The sequence below is a fragment of the Schistocerca cancellata genome, chromosome 3 (assembly GCF_023864275.1).
Source record: "Schistocerca cancellata isolate TAMUIC-IGC-003103 chromosome 3, iqSchCanc2.1, whole genome shotgun sequence".
In the NCBI taxonomy this organism is placed as follows: domain Eukaryota; kingdom Metazoa; phylum Arthropoda; class Insecta; order Orthoptera; family Acrididae; genus Schistocerca; species Schistocerca cancellata.
Window position 1 is genome coordinate 37,517,377 of NC_064628.1, and position 26,843 is coordinate 37,544,219.

Consider the following 26,843-nt stretch of genomic DNA (forward strand, 5'->3'; position numbering starts at 1 on the left):
CGGTGCTGGTTAGAGGGAATCTAGTTAAGGGCTTGCAACCAACCTGTCTGTGTGCTGGACCTACACCTAGAGTTACAGTCTGGGGTGAGATTTCGTATGACAGCAGGAGCACTCTTATCACTATCCCCTTGCACCCTAACTGCAGATTTGTATGTCAGTCTGGTGTTTTTATGTGTTGCACTGTCATTGATGAACAGAATTCTAGGGGGTGTTTTCCAACAGGATAATGTTCATCCACATAATGCTGTTGTAACCAAACATGCTCTCGGTGTGTCAGTATGCTGCCTTAGCCTGCTCGATCATCAGATCTGTCTCCAATCTGGCACATGTGGGGTATCATTGGATGACAACTCCAGTGTTATGAAAGACAACTGCAGTGTCATCCACAAACAGCATTAACCATCCTCGTATTTCCCGAGCAAGTACAGCAGGCACGGAAATTCATCTCACAAACTGACAACCAGCACCTGTAGAACATAACGCATGCATGTTTGCATGCCTCCATTCAACATTCTGGCATTGACACGGGTTATTACTGTACCAGCATTTCACATTTGCAATGGCTTATAGCATACTTACATTAACCTGTGAGCTTGCAATATTAATCACTTAAATATGTTACCCAGACAAACATATTCCCAAAATTTCATTACTCTACATTAATTACTTTTTGGTGTTGCAGTTTTGTTCTGTCAGTGCATCTGTTGAAGGTATGTATTTTTTCTAAGATGGCAGTCAGTCTTTCTGTGCTGTTTTCTGGACGGGAAGCTCATCCGAGATGTGAAGGAGGCCCTGCCAGTTGTTATTGAAGGAGCTAGGTGCAATCATATTCAAGTTGTGGCTCATGTCAGCACAAATGATACATGCTAAGGTTCTGAGGCCATTCTCATTTCATATAGGTGGCTGATGAAAGTGGTGAAGGCTGCTAGTCTTGTTCAATGGGTGTAAGCAGAGCTCAGAGTTTGCATTGGAGGACTCCCCTCAAAAGGTCAGGGGTGCACTAACCATACGAGGTCTGTTCAAAAAATTCCAGAATATTTATAATTTTGTGCTAATGGTGCACTGGAGCAAAATGCACTTGGCATCCTGCACACACCTGTGTTTAATGTGCAACTGCTGGAAGTTTCATTTTTGTATGTCTGTTAGATATCGTTCAGTACAGTATTAAGTAGAACATTGTGTGGCACAGTTTGTGAATTTCGAGATGGCAGAGTCGTTACATAGAGATGTTCCTTAAGAGAGTCATAACTGGTGTTGAGATGTGGGTCTACAATTATAATGTTGAGATGTTGAAAGGATGAAGATTTGCAATGATATGAGATAAGAAAATTTACAGACGGCACTTTCTGCACTCTAGCAATAGGCGTACCACAACTGCTACTGGAAGTGGAAACAGCATTGGGAGTGGTGTATCAACTGTGGAGGAAAGTATTTCACAGCCGACCATTAACAATAAGTGAAAGGTAAGTGTAGAAAAACTTTGTGGACTAAGTTCTGGAGTTTTCTGAACAGACCTCATTGAAAGCAGCTACTCAGGAGCAGAGTACTTGTGGAGTGCACATCAGCGTTCTTTAGGTTATGCAATACGAGGTGCATTCAAGTTCTAAGGCCTCCGATTTTTTTTCTCCGGACTGGAAAGAGATAGAAACATGCGCATTGTTTTAAAATTAGGCCGCATTCATTGTCAATACGTCCCAGAGATGGCAGCACCATACGGCAGATGGAATTTTACCGCCAGCGGCGAGAATGAGAACTGTTTTAAATACTTAAAATGGCGACGTTTTCCTTACTTGAACAGCGTGCAATCATTCATTTTCTGAATTTGCGTGGTGTGAAACCAATTGAAATTCATCGACAGTTGAAGGAGACATGTGGTGATGGAGTTATGGATGTGTCCAAAGTGCGTTTGTGGGTGCGACAGTTTAATGAAGGCATAACATCGTGTCACAACAAACCGAAACAACCTCGGGCTCGCACAAGCCGGTCTGACGACATGATCGAGAAAGTGGAGAGAATTGTTTTGGGGGATCGCCGAATGACTGTTGAACAGATCGCCTCCAGAGTTGGCATTTCTGTGGGTTCTGTGCACACAATCCTGCATGACGACCTGAAAATGCGAAAAGTGTCATCCAGGTAGGTGCCACGAATGCTGACGGACGACCACATGGCTGCCTGTGTGGCATGTTGCCAAGCAATGTTGACGTGCTATGACAGCATGAATGGGACTTTCTTTTTGTCAGTTGTGACAATGGATGAGATGTGGATGCCATTTTTCAATCCAGAAACAAAGCACCAGTCAGCTCAATGGAAGCACACAGATTCACCACCACCAAAAAAATTTCGGGTAACTGCCAATGCTGAAAAAATGATGGTGTCCATGTTCTGGGACAGCAAGGGCGTAATCCTTACCCATTGCGTTCCAAAGGGCACTACGGTAACAGGTGCATCCTACAAAAATGTTTTGAAGAACAAATTCCTTCCTGCACTGCAACAAAAACGCCCAGGAAGGGCTGCGCGCGTGCTGTTTCACCAAGACAACGCACCCGCACATCGAGCTAACGTTACGCAACAGTTTCTTCGTGATAACAACTTTGAAGTGATTCCTCATGTTCCCTACTCGCCTGACCTGGCTCCTAGTGACTTTTGGCTTTATCCAACAATGAAAGACACTCTCCGTGGCCGCACATTCACCAGCCGTGCTGCTATTGCCTCAGCGATTTTCCAGTGGTCAAAACAGACTCCTAAAAGAAGCCTTCATCGCTGCCATGGAATCATGGCATCAGTGTTGTGAAAAATGTGTACATCTGCAGGGCGATTACGTCGAGAAGTAACGCCAGTTTCATCGATTTTGGGTGAGTAGTTAATTAGAAAAAAAATCTGAGGCCTTAGAACTTGAATGCACTTCGTAGTTTGAGGTCCTCTGATGAATGCTCGCCAGTCATTACGTAGAGAGCAAAATCAAATCTTGAACACTGTGAAGACACTTCGAAGATCAAAATTTTAAGTAAATATCCAAAACATTCAAAAAAGAGTCTTAATTTACCACCCTCCAGGGAAGTTATCGCACACAAATTATGCTCAGGACTGAGAATTGGATGAAAATTTAACACAAAGCTCTGGAATATTTAATGAGGCAAGGGAGGTGTATCAAAAAGACAGCTTAGATACCATAGAAAGATGAGTGTTGTATGTATCAAGATTGACACTGAGTCTAACTGTGAAGTTGTCTTGACACGAATGAAATTGTCTGGAGACAAGTATTTACTGGCCGCCCAATTCCACTGTAATAGTTGTTGAATTATTCCCCCAGTAGTGAGGAAATATCCTGATCACACAGTATCAATTGGGGGCAACTTTAATCTAGCAAGTATAGAGTGAAACATCTATGGATTCATTGTAAGTGGTATGGACAGAAAGTCTCGTGAAGTAGTTCTAAACATGTTTCCGAAAACTGTCCTGTGCAGCTAGTTTGACAACCAACATGCTATGTAAATACTTGAGATCTTGTAGCCACAAACTGACTTGGTCTTATCAAAATTGTCTGCCTAGAAATAGGGATTAGTGATCACAATCCCATCATAGTGACGATGGTTATTAAAGTTAATTAATCCATCAAGAAGGATAGGAGAGTAGTTTTGCTGGAAAGAGCAGATAAGCATTTATTAGCATGAATTGACATCATTTAGTTGGTATGATGGACACAGAAATAATGTGCAAAGTTTTAACTGATTGTAATACGTATTCTGGACAAGTATGTGCAGAGTAAATGGATTAAGGTAGGGAAAAATCCACTATTGTTTAATAACAAAATTTGGGAAATGCTGAGGAAGCCAAGACTTGCACTCCCGGTTCAAAAAGAATGTGGAAGTGTCAACAGACAAAAGTTAGTAGAAATTTGTGGGTCTATAATAAGATCGATGTGTGATGCATACAACTTTCACCATCATACCTTAGCAAAATATCTTGCTGAGAACTCAGGAAAATTCCGGTACTATGTGAAACCAATAGGTAAGGAAAAATACTTATATCCAGTCATTTGTCAACCAGTCTGGTGTGGCAATAGATGACAGCAAATGGAAAGCTGAAGTTTTAAATTTCATGAAGCTGAAGTTTTAAATTTCATTTTTAAGATATCAGTCCAGCAGGACATACAAGCATACATACATACATACTCCACCGCCCAGACTCCCTTATGAAGGATAAAGTAATAGGCACTCTTTGCATAGAGAAGCAACGAAAGTGTAAGTTCATAGAGTTTCCTTGTCTGGAGGTAAACAGATAATTGAGCTGTGCACTATAGAATCTGCAAAAGAGTCATTATGGGTATCAGTAACGAGCTGACACTTATGGCTAAGGCTGTGAAGTTTGCCTGCCCAGGCCCTGCACGACTGGTTTGGTTTCTTGCAGCTTCAGTATAATTAACTCACTCTGCTATGACATGCTTTTGGTTGCAATGGCAGTTGGATAATAAACTGCACATGCAATCAAAAGTAAGAGCTGCAGGTTTTTATACAGGGGCAAGCTGACACAGTAATTGATATACCTTAGTTGGAATCCACGAGAGGACCAAGACTTTGCACAAACTCGAGTCTGTCACACAGAAAGCCAAATAATGCTATCTGAGTCTTTTTTTGCAAGCTTCCCAATCCTAGCTGAATCATCATATGGAGGAAAAGTGGGTTGATAGACTGGTGGAATGGTATCCTGTATGTTAATGGAAGCTGACAAAGCAGTCAATGCCAAAGTAAGCTGTTCAGTCTGGGCTGGTAGCAAGGTGTCCATAATGCCTAAACATGATGAAAACGCTCTTGACGACAGCACACACACAGAAACTGTTCCAAACTTGTCACCAATTGTGTAGTAACCAAGTAAGACGTGAAACTGATCCATGTAACACATACATGGCTTTATTCACAAACCTCTGAACAATAACAGAAATAAGCCCCACGTGACACAACACATAACAAGACAAAAGAATCATACAGAAGGTGTAACATAAGTGATACACAGAACAACTGATTTGGGTGGTACAAACTAAAAGAACATATTGAGAGTGAGTCAGTGCTGCTCAGCACGTATACAGGCGATACAGGTGCGAGTCGCCAGTAGACGGCATGGAAGAAACAGTGCCATGTGCACGCTGCCTACAGGCAGCCTCTGGTGGTCAGCTCATGCTTATAAAGTTGATGGTTGATGTAAGTACACACATGCGGCAACACTACATTCAAAGCACTCAAACTCACCAGCACTAGTTGCAGGATACAAAAGGGTCATGTCATACAGCTGTTATAAACAATACCGTATTGATGCATGACACCAACTACCTAATTATGATGTGAACTACTACTTTGAAAAGGTTTAGTGCAATGCCTTATTTATTCTGATGACAAATAGGCAACATAAATACTAAAGATGCTAAGTAAAATGTGTAGAATCTTAGAAAATATTGTTCTCAAATTTCAACACCAGGCAGCACGTTAACTTTGCATTTCCAAATGAATATTGCTTGTTGAAGAATGATAGGTTTAGGATTCCACACAACACACTTAAGTGTTGCCAATGTTGTTTCGATATGTCCTGGTGAGGACTCTCCAGTATTTATACAACTTCTTTGAGATTACAGAAAACATTTTGTGCATGTGTACAGCACTCTTGCTTGTTCTATTCCTTGTCTGCTTGCCATCTTTTTTTGTTATTTGAGGGAGTTTCTATTTTGAATGGTACAAAATAATGAGAGGCTTGGCACACCTGAACTGACTTTCAGCTGTACAAATCCAGTTTATATGAAGAGCATTAGCCATAGCTCAGAGCTCATGTAAAATTCTGAATACTTACATATCCTCTGTAAAGTTGGTTAACACAATGAAGGGAGGAAACAATACACCTTCTACACTAGGACTGTACCTAGACAACATTGCTCAGTGTGAAGTGTACAGCTTCTGAAGCAATAAAAAGTTAAAATACAAATATATATTCCATCCTACAACAATATTATGAAAAGGAAAGTTGCTACTCACCATCTAGAGGAGATGCTGAGTCGCAGATAGACATAACAAAAAAAACTGTCACAAATAAGGGACAGTTGTTGTGCCTATATGTGATTCATAATCTCCGCTATATGGCGAGTAGTAACTTCGCTTTTCATAATATTGTTACATTCCATCCTGGATTTTTCACTGTTTAATCCATCCTAAAGAACGAGCAATATTTGAATTAGTGAAAACTGTCATGTCTGATGTTACTCTCACTTCCTTATACGAGAAGAACAATTATTCAAAATCCTCTAGTATGACTACACAACACGTGGAGCAGCGGTACCCTCAACAAGCTGAACACTTACCAATTGACCTATTGGTGGAGGTGGCGGGGGGTGTGTTGGTGGTGGCAGTGGAGGCCTGCCTGTAACCAGACCTCCTCCCAACATCATCAGAGCTGCAACATCTTCCTGGCTTCGGTGTCCCTTAGGAACTCTGTTATCCACAGGCACTGAACCATTTATTAGTGCACTATTTCTTGCAAGGTCAGGAGTACTGTGGAAGTCTCTGTGCAAGTCTGAGCCACCATTGAAGAAACGAACTCTGGAACTTGTCTGTAATAAAACAAGGTCAAGCTATACAGTAACCTCTCTCTCTCTCTCTCTCTCTCTCTCTCTCTCTGTGTGTGTGTGTGTGTGTGTGTGTGTGTGTGTGTGTGTGCGCGTACACGCAATGATCCCAATGACGGGATGACAATTTAAACTACTCTATTGCATTTTAAAACGTATACATCTCCTTTTTTTTTTTTAACCAAAATCTCTTCTCCATGAAATATGAGTCATGTAATGTATTGCAATCTGTTCAATGAAATATGAAAAGTTGGTATACAACAATTTCTCTAATTTACTCTTAAGCTCACTACATTTTCACAACTTAATTAATACATTGGTGAGTATGTGTGTCCGTGTATCTGATGCCCCGCCGTTTTGACATTAAACCCTTGATCTCTTTATAGAGACTGTTTTTTAATCCTAAAATTATAAGGCAGTTGTCAAAATACCAAGATTTTTGAAGACGTCTCTACTGCAGGTTCTATACTTTGTAGGGCTCACCATATGTTCATTTCCTAAGTTCACTGATATGCATCCTATATGATTTTAAGTTACTGATCACACCAAATATGTTTCCAGTTCAAGAGTAAAGCAGGGTTACTATAAGGTGCTATGAATTTTGGCACTGTGATGAAACCTGCATATGCACAACAAAATTTTCACTCTGCAGTGGAGTGTGCACTGATAAACAGGAGACCTTTACATTTTGCAGGCAAGTTCTCTACTCCCAAGCTGCAGCTATGCCATGTCTCTGCAATATCCTTTCTTCCAGGAGTGTTAGTCTTGCAAGTTTCCCAGTTCTGTGAAGTTGGAAGGAAGAAGATGAGCTACTGGTGGAAGTAAAGCTGTGACGTGGGTCGTGCTTTGGTAGCTGTCAATACAATACTTGCCCTTGAAAGGCAAAGGTCCCAAGTTCGAGGCTCAGTCCAGCACACTGTTTTAATCTCCCAGGGAGTTTCATATCAGTGCACACAACACTGCAGAGTGAAAATTTCATTTTGGAAACAACCCCCCCCAGGCTGTGGCTAATCCATGTCTCTGCAATATCCTTTGTTCCAGGAGCGCCAGTCTTGCAAGTTTTGTAAGAGACCTTCTGTGAAGTTTAAGGTAGGAGGCAAGGTACTGGTGAGGACGGGTCATGAATTATGCTTGGGTAGCTCAGTCGATAGAGCAGTTGCTCATACAAGGGAAAGGTCTCGAGTTCAAGTCTCGTTCTGGTACACAGTTTTAATCTACCGGGAAGTTTCAACCTGCATATTGGTTGCTCTTTCTTAATTTACCCATGAACTTCAGATATGTGATTGTGCCAAACTCTAATTAGGGATGTCATAAAGACTTTTTCCGATGTGTGGATCATAAACTGTTGTAAGCATAACACAATTTTTGGCAATTTTGATAACATCAAAGTGGGCAAAATTAACTAATTTTTAATAATGAAATAAAATGTTTTATTTCAAATATGAAATCAGTTTATGCAGGAAAATGAATGACTTCTTTTAATAAATGTATAGCGGCTGTGGGCCCATGTATACAAAAGACTACTGGTGCATGACTTTGCCGAATACTGGATACAGGGCTCAGGTACCAAAGAATAAAATTGAAAGTAATACAGCTGACAGAGAACATTAATTTTTAATAGGACATGTGTCAGATTCTAGCTTGTTTGTAACTATACTGCAGTTAAGGTAAAAACTAAGTTGAAAGTGGCAACATACACAAAAATATGTTGCGAGGTTAAATGGCTTCGAAAGTAGATTTGTGGTCAGTTTAGACATAAAAATAAAATAATATCATTTCCTGGTGAAACTGGATTCAGAGCTGGGACTTGTCAAGTACTATGCAGGTTTCATGTCATGTCTTCCATTGTATTTGATGACAGAGGCACTGCAACCAAAGTTGGGCAGAATTTATTCAGATGATGAATAACGAATAGAAATTGTTAAATATGTGGATAACAAATAAAAATATTTACTCAGAATGTTATCCATTTACACAAATAAAAACATTTATTCATCATCTGCGAAAAAAAGTTATGAGTAATGGAAAAATTTCACATCTAAAGGCATTGATTACTCATTTCTTTTTTTTTTTCATTTATAAACGAACTGTGGTTGTTGCTGATTTTAGATTAGTTTTGTAGAAAAACCTTCCTTTTTTTTCAAACATCTTATCAGAAAATTTATTTGATATTGGAAAGTTACCACTGCAGCACATTGAAAAAGTATATAAAAACAAATATTCTGTACATGCCATAAGTGTGGCAGTTTGTTGTACCTGTTGAAAATCACATATTTCTGTATAACTATGTAAGAACCCAAATCATGATCTTCTTCAGAGAAAAATTTATAATCATCAATTCCAATGACTTTTTGGCAAATAACTTTGGTGTGATCCCACATCTTTTTATCTACCAAATACTATTCAAAACCTAAAAATAAATTTTCTTTTTTTGTCACAGCTTCATTTGAAACTTGTCATAAGATTTCTTCATCATTTCTTTGGACATTATATGTCTGTAATTCATTGTAAGCCTCTCTGGGTCATGGAAGGCAATGTGGGCGAACTATTTGTTTTAAAATGTGGGTAAGACAGTGCTGTAATTGTTGCATGTTCTCCATCGGGTGTAGAAACGTGAAAAAAATTCTTCAAATCATCTCTTGACACAGACATGATGGAAATATGTCAATATGCTACAATATTTTGAACTCTTTTTTGTGCCATATGGAAACTTAGTGTCTCTTATGAAATTTTTCAATTCGTAAGATTTACGTAACTGCATAGGCATATGTTGGACTGAAAAACTACACCATCTTGTAATGCACGGCTTACTCAGAGCTAATCCTACAACACTTCAGATGACTCTGTATGTCTAGCAGAAATTCACAAAGAATTACATTTTTGTGTAATTTTTTAATGCACTTTGGCTAATACTGTTTTTGGAGACTTTACATTTTAAGCCCACTGATGTTGGTTATTACCAACCACAACATTTCTAACATGACAGTTTTCAACCACGGGAAGTCCAGTTGAGGCTGTACCACTCATTTCTAGCTTTGAGTGAGAGAAATAAATATCGGCAGTCTGCAAGCAAAAATGATCAATTGGAAAAATATGAATGATCGGCACATGCATAACTTACGAACCGGCTCTCTGTTTCAGCACATGACTTCAATTTTAACATTTATAAGACCTTACCTTCACACCTGTGCCTGGGCCCACAACCTTTTGTTGAGCATTTTTTTAATATAAATGTGAAAAGATTTCTGAAACAACGCTTTATTAACTAATAGGTTTGTTTATATCAACTACACACCCCAGAACACATATAACCACTGAGTAATTATAACACAACAGAGTAAACAAAAAAGACTGTCAATATGAATTTACATATCTTAAAATGTTCCTCAGTGTGTGTGCTCACCACTGTGTAAGTCTTTTAAGGTTGCTTACCTTCCCCTTGCTACGCTTCATCTCTGCCACACTGGCATAGACACGAGGTGTCCGTGCTGGAGAAGATGGTTGTGATACACCACCAGGAGTTGGCACTTGGAAGTGGGAAGTCATAACTTCTGATGATGCTGCAAAAAAATTAAAAAAATCGGTAGCAGAAAAACTGGGGTTGTAAATTAATAGTTAGGTTAAGATATTATAACTACAGTTAAATCTGTAGGACTGAAAAAAGTGTTTTGATCCTGCTGTTCTGTTTGGTTCTATATGACCCAAAATGGTTATAGATTTCGTTTCTTATTAGTTAAATACCACGATAACTTTATGAAATTTGGCAAATCTGTCTGAAAGTGGAAGAGCAACATGTGTACAGAAAAGGTGTTGAAATATTTCACATTGAGTGGTCATAAACCTTAACAGTGACATGTTACATTCAGGTCACAATGACTCAACATAAATATGATTCTTTTAATGTCAAATATTTTTTAGTTTTCTGTTATAAGTTTTGATAATCACATTTTTTATCATTCCAGCATACTCTGAATGCTCAACAAAGCCTCTGTGTTTACAACAAAAGGCTTGTTTCTTACTTTGTCCAAGAAATTGTTATGCACTTCTCAATTATTCAAAACTTCATTGTTTCTGCTCAGTCTTATTTGTGACACCGTGGCAATTAGATCACTGACTTGGCAGAACTAGCAAGTTCCTGAACAGATGAAGGAACACTTTCAGAGTTTGAAGATCATGTCAGCACTACATCTGAAAGCAAGTGTTCTGTTGACAGTGACGACAGTCCACAGCCAGCGTAAAATAGTGTACAGTCGTTTCCTCCTCAAAATGGATAAACAGAATGACAGTTACACCTACCAGAACAACATGGACGCTTATCAGAACAGACACTTGGAGAAGTAGAGGCGTGGGTAAAAAACGATAACTTGAAATCAAAAGCAGAAATTTTCATTTCGCCACTAAACAATCAGCACAAAGCACAATTGTTAAGCAAACTAGATATCACATGGGCAGCATACTGATGTGACAGAACAGTCTTGTATATGTCATGAATGTCTTACATGGTATCACTGATTTAACTCTCTCTCTCTCTCTCTCTCTCTCTCTCTCTCTCTCTCTCTCTCTGTGTGTGTGTGTGTGTGTGTGTGTGTGTGTGTGTCTGTGTGCATCGTCAGGCACATTTTCTGTGGTGTTTCAACAAGCACTCCGTCTTCAGGCCACAATTGGCCTACCGGGACCATCTGACCGCCGTGTCATCCTCAGAGGAGGATGCGGATAGGAGGGGTGTGGGATCAGCACACCGCTCTCCCAGTCTTTATGATGGTATTCTTGAGCGAAGCTGCTACAATTCGGTCGAGTAGCTCCTCAATTGGCATCACAAGGCTGAGTGCACCCCGAAAAATGGCAACAGCGTATGGCGGCTGGATGGTCACCCATCCAAGTGCCGGCCAAGCCCAACAGCACTTAACTTCGGTGATCTCACAGGAACTGGTGTATCCACTGTGATGCCCAGGATTGATGGAGATCATTGGTTTGTTTCCAGTAGCAAACAAAATGGTTTTCAATGTGGAATTTTACATGCACGTTTGACAGAGTGATCCCAAATTAGTATAGTGTGACATTCATTTTATTAATCAGTAATAACAGGGAGTAAAACAAGAAGAATAATCAGTACTCCAGCAGTGACAGCACCGCCCTGGCTCATGCTGAATGCTACCACCACGCAAATGTGCTACTCTGTTGCTGGCGCACTGATTATCCTTCTTGTTTTATGGTTCCTGTTCATACATATTAATTAAATGAATAACACACTAGACTAATTTGGAACTGCTCTACCAAATGGACATGTAAAATCCTGATTTAAAAATCATTCTGTTTGTAATGGGAAACAAACCAACACTTTTCGTAATGTTGGGCATTGTATGAGAGACAGATGCACAGGATTTGTTTGGGCTGACTCCAGCTATGTGTGTGTAAATGAAATTCCAAACATCTTATCAAACATCAAAGAAATTGCTCCTGGCAACCCATAGGGTATATTTACTACTGCAAACAGCTAAAAGTACGGGGAAGCTACAGCCATAATTTTTCCTGAGGGCACGCAGCTCTACTGTGTGGTTAAATGATGATAGCATCCACTTGGGTAAAATGTTCCGAGGTAAAATAGACCCCAATCTCTGGATGGGAATTACTCAGGGGGACGTCATCATCAGGAGGAATGAAACTGGTGTTCTACAGATCAGAACATGGAATCTTAGGTCCATTAATCAGGCAGGTAGGTTAAAAAATTTGAAAAGGGAATAGGTCTAAATCAGATATAGTGGAAATTAGTGACGTTTGGTGGCAAGATGAACAAGACTCTGGGTCAGGTGAATAGAGGGTTATGAATACAAAATCAAATAGGACTAAGACAGGAGTAGGTTTAATAAATAAGAAAACAGGAATGCGGCAAATCTGCTATGAACAGCACAATGAATGCATTATCATAGCCAAGACAGACATGAAACCCACAGCCATCACAATAGTACAAGTTTATACACCAACTAGCTCCACAAACGATGAAGAGACTGAAAAAATGTAAGATGATATAAAAGAAATTATTCAGATAGTTAAGGAAGACGGACATTTAATTGTGCTGGATGACTGGAATTCAACAGCAGGAAAAGAAAGAAAAGGAAAAATAGTACATGAATATAGACTGGGGCGAAAGGAATGAAATAGGAAGCCACCTGGTAGAATTTTCCATGAGCATAAGTCAGTCATTGCTAACACTTGGTTTAAGAATCATGAAAAAAGGTTGTATATGTGGAAGAGACATGGCAACACTGGAATGTTTCAGATTGATTACTTAATGGTAAGACAGAGATTTTGGACCAAATTTTTATCTGTTAAGACATTTCCTGGGTGACATCTGGATTCTGACCTCAATTTATTGGTTACGAACTGCATATCAGAACTGAATAGATTCCAAAAAAGGTTGGAAATTGTGGAGATGAGACATGGATAAGTTGAAAGAAACAGAGGTTACTGAGTGTTTCAGAGAGAGCATTAGGCAAAGACTGACTGAAGCTGGGGAAAGGAATGCAGCAGAAGACGAATAGGTAGCTTTGAGAGATGAAATAGTGAAGGCAGCAGAGGATCAAAAATGGGAAAAAGACAAAGCCTAGTAGAAATCCTACTGAATTAAATTGGTGAAAGGAGCAAATATAAAAATGTGGCAAATGAAGCAGGTGGAAGGGAACACAAATGTCTAGAAAAATGTGACTGACAGGAAATGCAAAACGGCTAAGGAGGAATGGCTAGAAGACAAGCATATATCATTAGGAGAAAGATACTGCCCACATGAAAATTAAGGAGGTATTTGGAGAAAAGAGAAGCAGCTGTATAAATATCAAGAGCTCAGACAGAAAACCAGTTGTAAGCAAAGAAGGGAAAGCTGAAAGGTGGAAGAAGCATGCAGAGGGTCTATACAAAGGAGAAGAACTTGAAGGCAATGTTATAGAAAGGGAAGAGGACATAGATGAAGATGGGATAGGATAAAAGATATAAGTTGAAACAAGGTCTCTGGAGTACACAACATTCCATCAGAACTACCGATAGCCTTGAGAGAGACAGCCACAAGAACACTCTTCCATCTAGTGAGCAAGATGTATGGTGCATGTGAAATACCCTCAGACTTCAAGAATAATATAATAATTCCAATTCCAAGGAAATCAGTTGCTAACAGGTGTGAATACAATCGAACTACCAGTTTAATAAGTCATAGTTGCAAAATACTAACAGTAATTCTTTACAGAAGAATGGAAAAAACTGATAGGAGCTGACCTCAGCAAAGAACAGTTAGGATTCCAGAGAAATGTAATAACATGTGAGACACTACTGATCCTACAGTGTATCTTAGAGGATAACATATGTTTATAGCATTTTTGGACTGAGAGAAAGCTTTTGACAATGATAACTGGAATATTTTCCTTGAAATTCTGAAGATACAAGAGGTAAAATACAGTGAGCAAAAGGCTACTTACAGTTTGTACAGAAACAAGATGACAGTTACAAGAGTTGAGGAGCATGGAAGGGAAGCTGTGGTTGAGAAGCGAGTGAGACCATGTTGTAGCCTATCCCTGACATCTGTACACTGAGCAAGCAGTAAAGAAAGGAGTTAAAGTCTAGGGAGAAGAAACAATAACACTGAAGTTTGCTGATAACATTGCAATTCTGTCAAAGACAGCAAAGGATTTGGAAGAGCAGCTGAATGAAATGGACATTGTCTTGAAAGGAGAATGTAAGATAAACCTCAAAGAAAACAAAACAAGGGTAATGGGATGTAGTCAAATTAAATCAGGTGATGCTGAGTGAATTGGATTGAGAAATGAGACACTTGAAGTAGTAGATGAATTCTGCTATTTGAGCAGCAAAATAACTGATGATGGCTGAAGTAGAGATAATATAAAATGTAGACTGGCAATGGCAAGAAAGCGTTTCTGAAGAAGAGAAATTTGTTAACTTTGAATATAGATTTAATTGTTAGAAAGTCTTTTCTGTAAGTATTAGTATGTAGTGTAGCCACATATAGAAGTGAAATGTAGATTATGAACAGTTTAAGCAACAAGAGAACACAAGAATGATGAAGATTAGATGAGTAGATCAAGTAACTGATGAAGATGTACTGAATGGAATTGTGGAGAAAACAAATTTGTGGCACAAGAAGAGATAGGTTGATAGGACACATTCTGAGACATCAAGGGTTTACCAATTTAGTACTGCAAGGAAGTTTGGGGTGGGGGGTTGAAGTCATAGAGGGAGACAAGTACAGTAAGCAGACTCAGAAGAATGTATGCTGCAATAGTTATTTGGGGATGAAGAGGCGTGCACAGGCTAGAGTGGCATGGAAAGCTACATCAAAGCACTCTTCGGACAGAAGACTACAACAGCAGAAAAATGCTCCATCAAAAAGACATGAATTTCTCCTATTTACAAGACTCTGACTGAAAAGTGGAGTACCAGGTGCCTTATTCTACCTTCCTCAGCAGCTCTAAAATTTTTCCCAAAAAATTTTCCATGCAAACATATTTGCCATCTTTTTAACATACAACTCATCTCTCACTTCCATGAGCTCTCCTACCTCACATCCACTAGCTCATTGCTGTAAGTCACTCATACCCATCCACTCTCACTTGCCCATTGTTACTCGTTCAGCCCACCTCATTGTTATTATATCTTTGTGTCTCTCTAATTGTCACTGTCTCCTGTCTCACAGCCACAGTTTCCTTCGTTCTGTCCTACTACTACTACTACTACTACTACTATTACTACTACTGTATTCTCTAGCTCTCACTTGTTCTTTGATACTGCTACTATCTCATTCATTCCTTCCCACTGCTGCTGTCTCTTCTCCCTGTCACTACCTCTCTCTTCCTCTTTGTCACTATCGCAGAATATGTCTCTCATTATCACTGGCTCTTACCCACTTCTAGTTTCTCCTTCTCTTTATTCCTTTCCCACTAGCACTCTCTCCTTCACTCATTTCCTAGCACTGTTCTGTCACTGTCAACTCTGTTCCACAGCCACTGTGTCCTCCTCTTTCTCTTACACTGCCATTGTTTCCTTTACTTTTTCTATATCACAACTACTGTGTACTATTTTCCAGCATTTATTACTTTTCCGCCTCTTTCCCATTGCCACTGTATCTTTCTCTCTCAGCATAAAATTGTCAGTATGTTTAAATGCCAAAATTTTTGGGAAATTTTTAAAGGTGCTGAGGAAGGTAGAATGAGGCACTGGTAACCCACTTTTAAGTCAGTCTTTTAAACTGGAGCATATTCACCTTTTTTTGTGCTCTGATGGGAGCATTTTTCTCCCAGTTCCCTTCTTTACTCATAAAAATAAAATTTTGATAGATAACTAATGTGAAACTGAAATAATGCAAAACTAATTTTACACCTCAGACTGGATTTTACATGCACAAAAATATTGCCAGTGCTTCAGTACTACAACATGGTGTTCCCAGAACCTTTCCGATGATAACGAAGACACTTTACAGCATATTTCTCCATGCTACATCACTTTATAAACAACGTTTTCACCTTATGCCAGTTTTTACATGTGTATTTTACATGTAGCAGTAGTGTAACTTTGAACCTCTGTATCTTGGAAATGGACAAAGAAATCAAGAAAATTTACAATTTTCTTCCAGAGCGTGATCTTAGGAATATATGGTAAAAATTTCAGCCATTTGCTGTGCATAGCCATCTTGGAATCTGGGGCTCAATTTTAGCATAAAAGATGACAAAAAACTTTTTTGGGTTTTTCTAAGGAACTGTCCATGAACTAATGATGTCTGCATAAGCCCCTTAAGTCACCCCCCCTCCCCCCAGTATTTTCATGCTAGGTCATACTGATCCAAACATTATCTTTGTATAATAAAATGTAAAGAAAACAGCAGGGTTAAAAAACACTATGCCTTGTCAAGATATTTAACACTGTTCATTATAGCAGGATGGAAAGCATTTTATTTTAATAGGTTTTCCCTACGGTCTTCTGTGCGCGTAGCAACCCCCCCCCCCTCTCCCACCCCCTGACTGCCTCGCTCCCAATATCTTGAACCACTTTTCCAACTAGCCCTTCCTTCCTCCTCCCAGAAGAAGGAACATATAGTTCCAAAAGCAAGGAATATTATTTTGTATTTTCAGTGTTTCTATCAGAAATACTACGAATTAAAATGATGCAAGCAAAAGTATATAAAACATAAACTTGTAAATAGTTGTGTATAGTCTCACTGACATTAATTTTTTAATAACAATTCACACCTTGGGCCTTATTTCCTCCAATTAAAGCTCCCTATGTCACATGTAAATGGTTTGCTGTTGTCAAAGCATCATTGCACTTGCAATCTGTTGTTGGGCAGTGGCAGCAGCCCATTTAATTGTTGCCAACCACAGCAGGTGAAAACATGTTCCATTTGTGTTGGCAGCCCTCTCCCTCTTTTCAGATGATTAATCGACAGCTGCACCAACATTGTTGCACCATGTGACTAATGTCAAATAACAACATCTAATAAGGGAAGGATTTATCATGATGTCATTGTTTCTTTAGCTTTCAAAAGAGAATTCAGGAACTAGTTTCTCCAATTATTGGTACCATATGGCCACAGTGAATGGAAGTACATCCAGTTTTTACGTAGGACAGCATCCTTATCAGTGGTCATTGTTGATATGTGTAAGTCAAAAGTTGTTGGTCTCTTTTGAACAGACCATGATGCAAACAATGTTGATAGAGGTGACTAAGATCTACAAAGACGGTAAACTTGCTTGTTCTCTTACTGAGTTGGAACTAATTTATTAATATAAGAAACAACAAGGAACCTTAATATAAGAAACAACAAGGAACCCACCACAGAGCCTTGTGACACTCCAGTGCTTACTTTGTGCCAGGCTGGTGAATCTGACGATACATTTCCATCACTGACACTCAGAGTTTTCTGTCTGAGATATGATTCATTTCACATGCTTACTCCTCAATTTAACAATATACACCTGCTTTCTTTATGAGAATTTCATGATCTACAAATGGTCAGGAGCCTCTGACTGATTGCTAAAGATTCTGACTGGTGGCATTGTATTGTTTAGTGCTCACAGTATTTGATCTATAAGCATAATATAGCATAATCAGTTGGTATGTCTTTCTGGAAACTAAACGGACATTGTCTGAGAACATTCTGAATGGTTAGTAGATCTACAATTCTCCCCTGCTTTCATTTCTCTATTAATTTGGTAAACCTTGTTGAGAATGTATTTTGAAATATCAATCTGATCCCTTATCTTGAAAAGTGGTTCCACGATACCATATTTTAGCTGTTGTGACACAATGCCATGTCATCATTAAGTATGCAGCACAGCATTATATAAGTAAATTAATAGCATTTTTTGACTATCTTTATAGAAATGCTATCAAATGTAGAGTTTTTTTTTCATTACTGTGCTCATCTGTTACACCCTACTGCAGTGAAGGGATTTATGTCCAGTTGATTGTTTTTGTGTTCAAGTTCCATATTCACAGGCCATACAAGGGCCACACATGCCTGTTTGACACCTGTAAGGCATTTACTCACAAACAAATTTTCTTTAAGGAAAATAAACAGATGCTAGCCATCTACTGAAAATGAGATGACTCAGCGGACTGAAAACAAACCACTAAGATCATTAGTGTCTCTTTTCAGAGAAAATATTCTGTAAAGCATTGTGTTGGGTTGAAATGATATAGGAGCATTATTATTCCTTGTTGCAAAACTGAAAACCAGGAAGTCAGCTGAAATCAATGCCAACTCTTACAGTAAAACATACTGGTGCTGAGTACATGTGGACCACAGGTAAATGGGAACAAACTTGTTCATCACAGTGCAAGTTAATTTCTCACAGAAGACCTATGGCTAATTAGCCACTAAGAGGAACATCGTCATCATCATCATCATCTTCTTCACTTCATGTATTCATCAAACTGCCTGTTACTGCTAAGAGGAATGTAATGCACATGAAACAGCCACATTGATGCTTTGTTAAGAGCAAGTGTGAATAAGGCAGCTAATACGGCAGAGCAACTCTTCTTACAGATCACTCAGCTGGCTTACATATGGCAATGATAATGAAAATGCTATTTTTAATTATTCTAATCCAACATGCACATGTATTGTATCTTATTACAGTTGTTCCAAGTGGTAGTAATAAAATTTTACCTCCACTTCCTTGTTGGCGTTGAAAGAGTTCTTCCAACTCGGCAGCAGTGATGCGACTAGAGGTTGGTCTGGCTCGAATAGAAGCAGTGCGAGGAGGTACAGGTGTACTGTTGCTTCCTGTGCTGTGCTGGTGGATGGATTCAGCTGAGCTGCTCTTGGCTGTTCCTCCTCCACTCGCCAGACCAGTTCCATCAATATCATCTATGTCTTCTTTTTCACCACCACCTTCTGAGTAAAAAAATAAATAAATAAAAAACAAATAAGAAAATACTGTTCCCAAAACACCAAGAATGAAGATATTATAAAGCCAACATGTTGGAGACTTAACAATGAAACATATGAAATGACAATGGTTTGAGGTAGGAGAGGGATGTATATGTACCACATAGCTGAAAGATTAGGGCTAAGAAACATGAATTAAAACACATAATTAAATCTCTAACTTTTGGAACTTTTGGAGGTTCCTTTGTCTGCACAAAGCAGTAGAGTACTAACTTTAATAAAATGGACAAAATTTATGCCTTTGCGGGAAGGCAAGTCAAGCAGCACATAATATATCTGCCTGCTGCAGTGACGTGAGCATGAGTGACCACCATCCTGGACAAGACTGCAATTTCCTTCTTCCTGTGACTGCTAAGTATAGGAAGGAGGGAACTGCAATTTCGGAGCTGGCACTGGACTTTTAGCATCCTTAATGTCTTTTAAGATTACCTCCAACAAGCTTTTCAAAAAATATGTTCTCACTTCTGGATTGTGCTTTATTTCTGCACAGTAGTGCAGTGTGGGAGCAATGGCAAAATGGTGTTAGAATCCTGCTATTAATTCATCTTCACTTTTGACTCCTTTCTTACACATTGTAAACTTATTAAATAAAAACTTGTAGTGTCTTAAGGCTTGCTCCTGTATCTGACATTCTAAAAATTCTTTCTAATTTCCCATCAATCGGTGTCTTCTACAGAGTTAATTATTTTAGTTTCTAAAATTTGAGACAAAAGTGTCTTTTCAGTTAATGTATTTTGAGGATAAAGAGACTAACAAGCATGCTGTTGAGTTCCTTAAAAGCCCCTTCATCATAATCAAGCTCCGTTCCAGTTCTACATCTTAACAATTTTCACTTCGCAAAATGAAAAAATGTATGACTACAATATTAATAAATCACAGTTGGAATTGGTCAACTTGCACAAATACCTGGGTGTAACAATCTGTACGGATATGAAATGGAATGACCACATAGGCTCAGTCATAGATAAACAGATGGCTGTCTGTGGTTCATTGGCAGAATACTAGGGGAATGAAATCTCTCTACAAAGGAGATTGCTTATAGATGGAGGAGGAGATTAGTGATCAAAATCCTATCAACAACGATGTCATTAGAGACACAGCACAAGCTCGGATTAGAGAAGAATGGGGGAGGAAAGTGGCCATACTCTTTCAAAGGAACCCTCCCGCTATTTGCCTGAAGCGATTTAAGGAAATCAGGGAAAACCTAAATCAGGATTGCTGGACATGGGTTTGAACCATCATCAACCTGAATGTGAGTCCACTGTGCTAACCACAGCGCCATCATGCTCCACTGCTTACAGATCAATTGTGGAACTCATCCCAGAATACTGTTCAAGTGTGTGATACCCTTACCAGGTGGGACTAACAGGAGATATTGAATGTGTACGCTACAAAGGGAAGAACAAATGGTCATGGGTATTTTTGAACCATGAGAGAGTGTCACAAAGATGCTGAAGAGCTGAACTGACAGACACCTGGAGATAGACACAAAACTTTCTCATAAAAACCTGCTTAGGAAGTCTCTAGAACCAACTTTATGCGATGAATCTGCTCTATGCATTGCTCCTACAGGAATCGCAAAGACAAGGTTAGCCTAATTACAGCATGTACAGAGGCACTTAAGTAACAGTTATGCCTGCTCTCCACACATGACTGGAAACACAAAAAGCCCTAAGGATTCATAAACCCATTTTTAGACTATTTCTTGACCACTTCACTCTTGTATACCACTGGGAAAAATGAACACCTAAATCTTTACATGAAAGTTCAAAGTTGAAACTTTATGAAAAGATCTCTCTGGAATGAACAACACCTTCTGTTCTAAATAGTGTCACTCCAACTTGATTATCATATTGGTGGCACACACTTCAAGATAATACAAAACAAATTGCCCTTCTTTAAACTTTGGCAAAGTAAAGTGTAGGCAATTTCTTTAGCAGAATTGTTGGATTTTTTAAGTGTTCTGCCAATAAAATGCAGCCTTTGGTTCACCTTCCTCACAACACTTTTTATGTGATGACTCCAATTTAATTGTTTATATTCCTGCATCTGATAGCAGATAATTCTATTTTACCTCTTGATTATAAAAAGCTAACACTTCTTGTGGGCAAATGCACCATTAAGTTCATCTACTTTCATAGTATCACCTTACATGCAAAATTACCTATACTTGTAAATAGTAAAATTTAATAGAATTACCTAAAGACAAAATACCATTACTTCATGGCACTACTCGTAAGTGTCATAATTGTTTGAATTTTCACTTCCTACTATATGACTTCATGTAAGAAGTTTACTCGCTGTTTTGGTTATATTTTCCCCTGACCCAGAACTTTCTTATTGATAGGATTAATTATACTTGGTTTCTAGAGTTTGCTGAATAGTGGAGGTGACTGGAGTTAAAAGAACAGAAGGTCTACTTAAAGGCAAGTAAGGAAGAAGTTACTTGCTAACATGCAAGACCCAAATGTTGTGAAGGGGGTAAACAACTGCAGTATAAAGAGAAAAATGACCTAGAAGAGGATTATTACAAAAGGAGTTTTAATTGATAAAAAGTGAAGTGTAACATGTTCTATACATTGTAAGGTAATTTGAGAAGGGGTGCAGCCATAGTAAACACACGAATTAGGAGAATATATGCTCTCCGGAGGCAAAACGTGTGCTTCTCATCTGTGGCCTGAGTGATCTGCCCTTCCTTTTAACCTTCCCCAACCCATCCCTCTCTCCTCCCTGAGAATGGAACTAATAGTCCAGAGACCTAGGATAATGTTGTGCACTTTTATAAACGTCTAAGGGCAGTATTAATCGTTTTGTCCCCTAAAGAAAAGTACTGACCAGCAATTCTCTTTCATAATTTTATAGTTTTCTCAAGGGAATTCTTCTTTAGATGCAGAAAATTATCACTTCGATTTTTGTAATAATATTGTACTTAGCCTACCTAGTCCAGCTACCATGGATCGAGCTCTTGCACGTCCCACACTCAGTGTCGTTTTAGGATCTCTCCTCGGGGGCAGTGGAGCTGGCGATCGTCCTGTGGACATTAAACAGTCAAGTTCAAAGTATATTTCTAACTAAACAACAAAAGATAGATACGGTAATGAATTCATGGTGTTGACTGTAACTACAATGTTCTCTCCTGTTACAACAGGTTGGAAATACTGTTATAAAGAGTAATGAACAAATCCGGCGAGAGAGAGAGAGAGAGAGAGAGAGAGAGAGACACCAGAACAACACTTTATTGTTCACAGGTCCTAATACAGCTAGAAACACATGCAGCTGCTGCAGTGCATCCCTGAGAACTGATAACATCTTTTTCAGAGTGCCACTTTCTGAATTGTACTTGAAGAAAGCATATATTCTGTGAATGATATGTCTCACTTATTTGTGTGGTATTTGTCACTTACTTCCTTGTTGTGAATACTCGCATATAGCTTTATAGAGAATAATTTACTAAATAAATTCGTTCATTCACAAATAATGTTTCATAATCCCTATCATGGAGGAGAGCTCTCAGGGATTAAGAACGAGTCAGCTTAAACATTAATGGGCAGAAACAACTGCTGCTGGCCACTTCTGTGCAGCACTAATCTATTCACAATGATAATTATGGGAATTACTTTATATACATTGTCTGACAGAACAGCCATCACAGTGTATTAGTGTTGTTCATATATAGTGTTGTTACCAGGCCTGGTACAGTATACAAGAGATGTGAATGGCATCAGATGTCATGTGATCACTGTGAAGAACATGGAGATGCTATATACCAGTGTGAGGTGGCATTATCAGTGTACCTCATTACGGGTCTCCATTTGGCAGACTGGTCGAACTGTGCAACATCTAGATTTGTTGGGCCTTCAAATGTGACTGTGGCCCAATGTAGGACTACATGGGAATGTGCTGACAAGCATATCTGTCATCAAGGATCTGGTTCCAGCCGACCACATCCGACCGTGTCCAACCACCACAAGGGAGGACAGCCACAGCGTGCACCGAGCACATTGTAACCCCTGTGCCTGTCATCTGAGAACAAGCAACGGACTCCCTGTAATACTGTGTATCATCCTGCACCACTGGCCAGAGACTATCAGCAGCTACACTAGGAAATTACTCTCCCATGCACTGACTGCCTATAACACAACTTCACAAACAGTTTGTTTTGGAGTGGAGCTATGACTGGGATACATGGACTGCTGATGAATGGCATCCCATTGTGTTTACCAAACATTGTGGCTCTGCACTACCCCAGGTGACTTTTGTCAGTGAGTACGGTAGTGACTCTGCGAGAGGCCCCATTCTTACAACATTTTGGAAAGGCATCACCACGTTACTCTGGTGTCACGATCTGGGGTGCCATCAGTATGACTTCAGGTCACAACACGTGTGAGGGACCAGCTTGGGTATCAAATCCACACCACTGCCAACATCCAGGATCTCAACAATCGGTTGAAACAGTTGTGCGTCAGATTGCCTAAGGAGAGGATACATCCTCTCCAGCCAAATCAATGCATGCATCCGGACCAGAGTGGGTGCTATGCCTTATTGATAAGTGAGCTCATTCTGCCAAGCTCTTTGTAAATTTGACTCAGTTTTGTAATCACTGATAAAACATCACACACTCTCTCAACCTATGAAGTTTCACTTTATTTTCCTCTCCTTCTGGGTACTTCACTTTTTTTTGTCAAGGAGGAAAAACAGCCACATTGAAAATAGCCATTCTCCTTCTCTTACCAAACTGCTGTACAGTTCAAACAAACCATTTTCTTTATAAATGCCACTATCAGCTGTCAATATAACTGGTAAAATCAAGATCTATTCCATACAAACATAAAGTTATGCACAATTTATAACCTGGAGTTAAAAATATTATGATGAATTTAGGAATGACTAATGACATATTCTTTCCAAACTTTGAGGTTTTTCAATTTCCATCCTACTGGCATCCTGTAATTGATTTTTGCTGCAGAGTATATCACCTTTACACAATACTTTTTTATTGTACACTTCTGTAGAATAAATACTTCTTCGACCATAGCCGCAGTGCTTCAGAAGACTAGGGAATAGAACTGCACTGAGTATGCAAAGTATGGTAGCAATCCTGTCTTCAAATAAAAACAACGAGAGAGAGTTCTAAATAGAGAACAGGCACAACTAAGTTTCCTGATTAACTTATCCATGTGCTGGTGCCACCTCAGTTCCTTATCTGTCTGGATTTCTAGGAACTTCACAAATGGAGCTTCATTCGGTATATGCCCAATGATCTCTACTTTTGGTGCCTGTAAGTCCTTATTATTATTTTTGGCTTGGTGTAATAAAAATATTGTGAAACTAAGTGTTTAACTGTTACCTGTGAACCAGTTGTGAACCTATTCCATTATTTTCCCGATCATGTCTGGCATGGATGTGTTTGACTCTTTCATCAATATAGAAGTGTCATCAGCAAACATCACAATCTTCCAAAATTGTTTATATAGGCCAAGATAATGAATGGGTCAAGCACTGGAACTGTGGGCCACCATATTTAACCCAATACCTGCTCCCTTAATCCGTTTTATTTCTGTTGTATCATTTGCTAATATGACCCTTTGTTTTCCATGGTTAAGATATAACTCCACCAGTGCAAGGGGAAGATCGTTAACACTATATAATTTTAGTTACCCTAGCAAAATTTCATAATCTACATAAACAAAATCCTTAGCAAGATTGCATACAATACCAGCAGTTTAAATTTTATCATGTAGTTCTACTTGTAAAAGAAAAAGAAAAGCCCATTTATTTGTGCGGAGTGTAAGAAGCTTGGTCTGGAGCAAGGATGTACCACCAAACAGTAAGCAAATTTTATACCAAGAGTATTATTCTCCAATACTCACATAAGTTTCAAAAATATGGGTAATGAACAAAAGGCAGATGAGCAGGATACAGGCTTGCATGACAAAATTATAAAGAAGCAGAACAGACTTAGAATATATACAGTAAGGAATTAGACAGTGAGACAAATAGTGAAAAAGAAGCCCATACAAGAGACCACAGAAAAGACAAGTTTAAGATGGTATGGACATGTTAAAAGATTGTCAGTTGGTGGGATACTGAGACAGGTCCACGAAATGACATTAGGAAGCAAGAGACCTAGAGGAAGACACAGACACTGTGTGAAGACAACACTACAGACCGATTTCTTTTTTCATATACTTTCTTATTTTCTGATTTACTGCCATCTAACACTGAAAAGGTTATCTCAAAATCAGTAGCATGAATTTAATTCTTAGTACAACTGTGTTTCTATTTAGATAATATAGGTGTTACGAATGTGATTTTCATTTTCAGTTATTCTGATGCTGTATGCTTTCTTATCTGTTAACATGCTATTTGAACTCATTTTTACGGATGGAGTAATATGAAATTGTGGTCTTGTATAAAACTGTAAACCACTGTAATCAGAATCTCTGAAAGTGTTATGTGAAGTGGGATGTATGATCGGTGTAGAACCATATCAAATGGTGACAGAGAAAGCATCAACAAAGAGTATGAAATGAGGAGAACATAGTGAAGGTAATAGTTGTGCTGCATGTGTCCTGCTACACATTGTGTTTGTAGCTAGTGAAATATATCAGTGTTTTGACAGTACTACATTTATGGTCTCAACGCTTACCTTGATTAAAGAACTAGTGACTTTACATGTCATGCTACTCATTTCCCAGAAATGCATTCTGATTCACTAAGTATAAAAGTTTGATGTGCAGACCAATAAACCATGTGCACACTGGAAACAAACTGTTTTTGACTATAGACAACTGTTTAGTGCATATCACAGACTGAGGAATGAAACAGAAATATGGTAATGCATTGTTGTGTCATATACTGATACAAAGAACTTCAACTGTGAATGTCAGGTGTGCTGATCACTGCATGACTCAAGTGATTATGTCGCCAATTGCACATGGCACTTGTTGTTAGGTTTAAACAGTGGACTAATGATTTACAGCACAATTGATCTGTTTTACTGTATAAAGTGCTGTATCGCGATCATAAAGCATAAATCTGAAAACTCTGGCTAAACTATGCAACAAACATTATGACGTGAGGTTACATCAAGTGTTAATGGAAAGAAGAGTGTTTTATTTTCATAGTTCCATGCACGTATGCAACCTGGGATAAATTCTGCAAATGTCAAACATTCCTGTTAGATTCATAAGAGGCACTCATGATCAAGGAGATAAGCAAGACAAAACCAATTATTGGATTATGTGCTCATGGGTCATGGATTTCAAGCATGAAGTAAAAAAGTACTTGATGGAAAAATGCTACTACAGTGTAAATGAATACCTGTCTCAGAGTGTGGATTGAAACCTGTACTTACTTTTTAAAAAAAATTCAAACTAATTTAATTATGTTTTCAACTTCGTAATTATGGTACTTAGGAAAAATCTGTTAAATATCTGTAATACATTTTGTGTATAAGGCGTAGTTCATGATCTGTAATTGTTTATCATGAGCACGTACTTTTGTTTTTGGGTAATAAGTTCTTGTACACTACTTATGTACTATGTGTATGTAATTTGTTTGCTGTTTGTATATGTTTGTCAATTTATTGTGTGTATGTGTTGTTATGTGTTACGTGTAATCAAATGACAAATCCTATATCACATGTGTGATCTATTGGATGCTAAATAAATCAGTTGCAAGCTATGGCATAAGTTTTTGGGGAGAAACCAGGTCAAGACTAAATGACATTTTTATTATGCAAAAAAGAGCTATTCGTGTAATGGCACACAGCCCACAGCAAACTCACCG

At 38.7% G+C, this 26,843-nt stretch overlaps 1 protein-coding gene across 1 annotated transcript in view; it reads right to left on the bottom strand.

Annotated features, from left to right (window-relative positions):
* Nucleotides 1-26,843, bottom strand: part of LOC126176067 (SH3 and multiple ankyrin repeat domains protein 3) — a 254,511-nt gene that overhangs the window by 7,082 nt on the left and 220,586 nt on the right. Inside the window, exons 15-18 of the mRNA XM_049923201.1 lie at nucleotides 21,991-22,083; nucleotides 18,771-18,998; nucleotides 10,037-10,164; nucleotides 6,341-6,589 (exon numbers count right to left, since the gene is read on the bottom strand). Coding sequence (XP_049779158.1) covers nucleotides 6,341-6,589; nucleotides 10,037-10,164; nucleotides 18,771-18,998; nucleotides 21,991-22,083 — 698 coding nt within the window. The remainder of the gene's footprint in view (nucleotides 1-6,340; nucleotides 6,590-10,036; nucleotides 10,165-18,770; nucleotides 18,999-21,990; nucleotides 22,084-26,843) is intronic.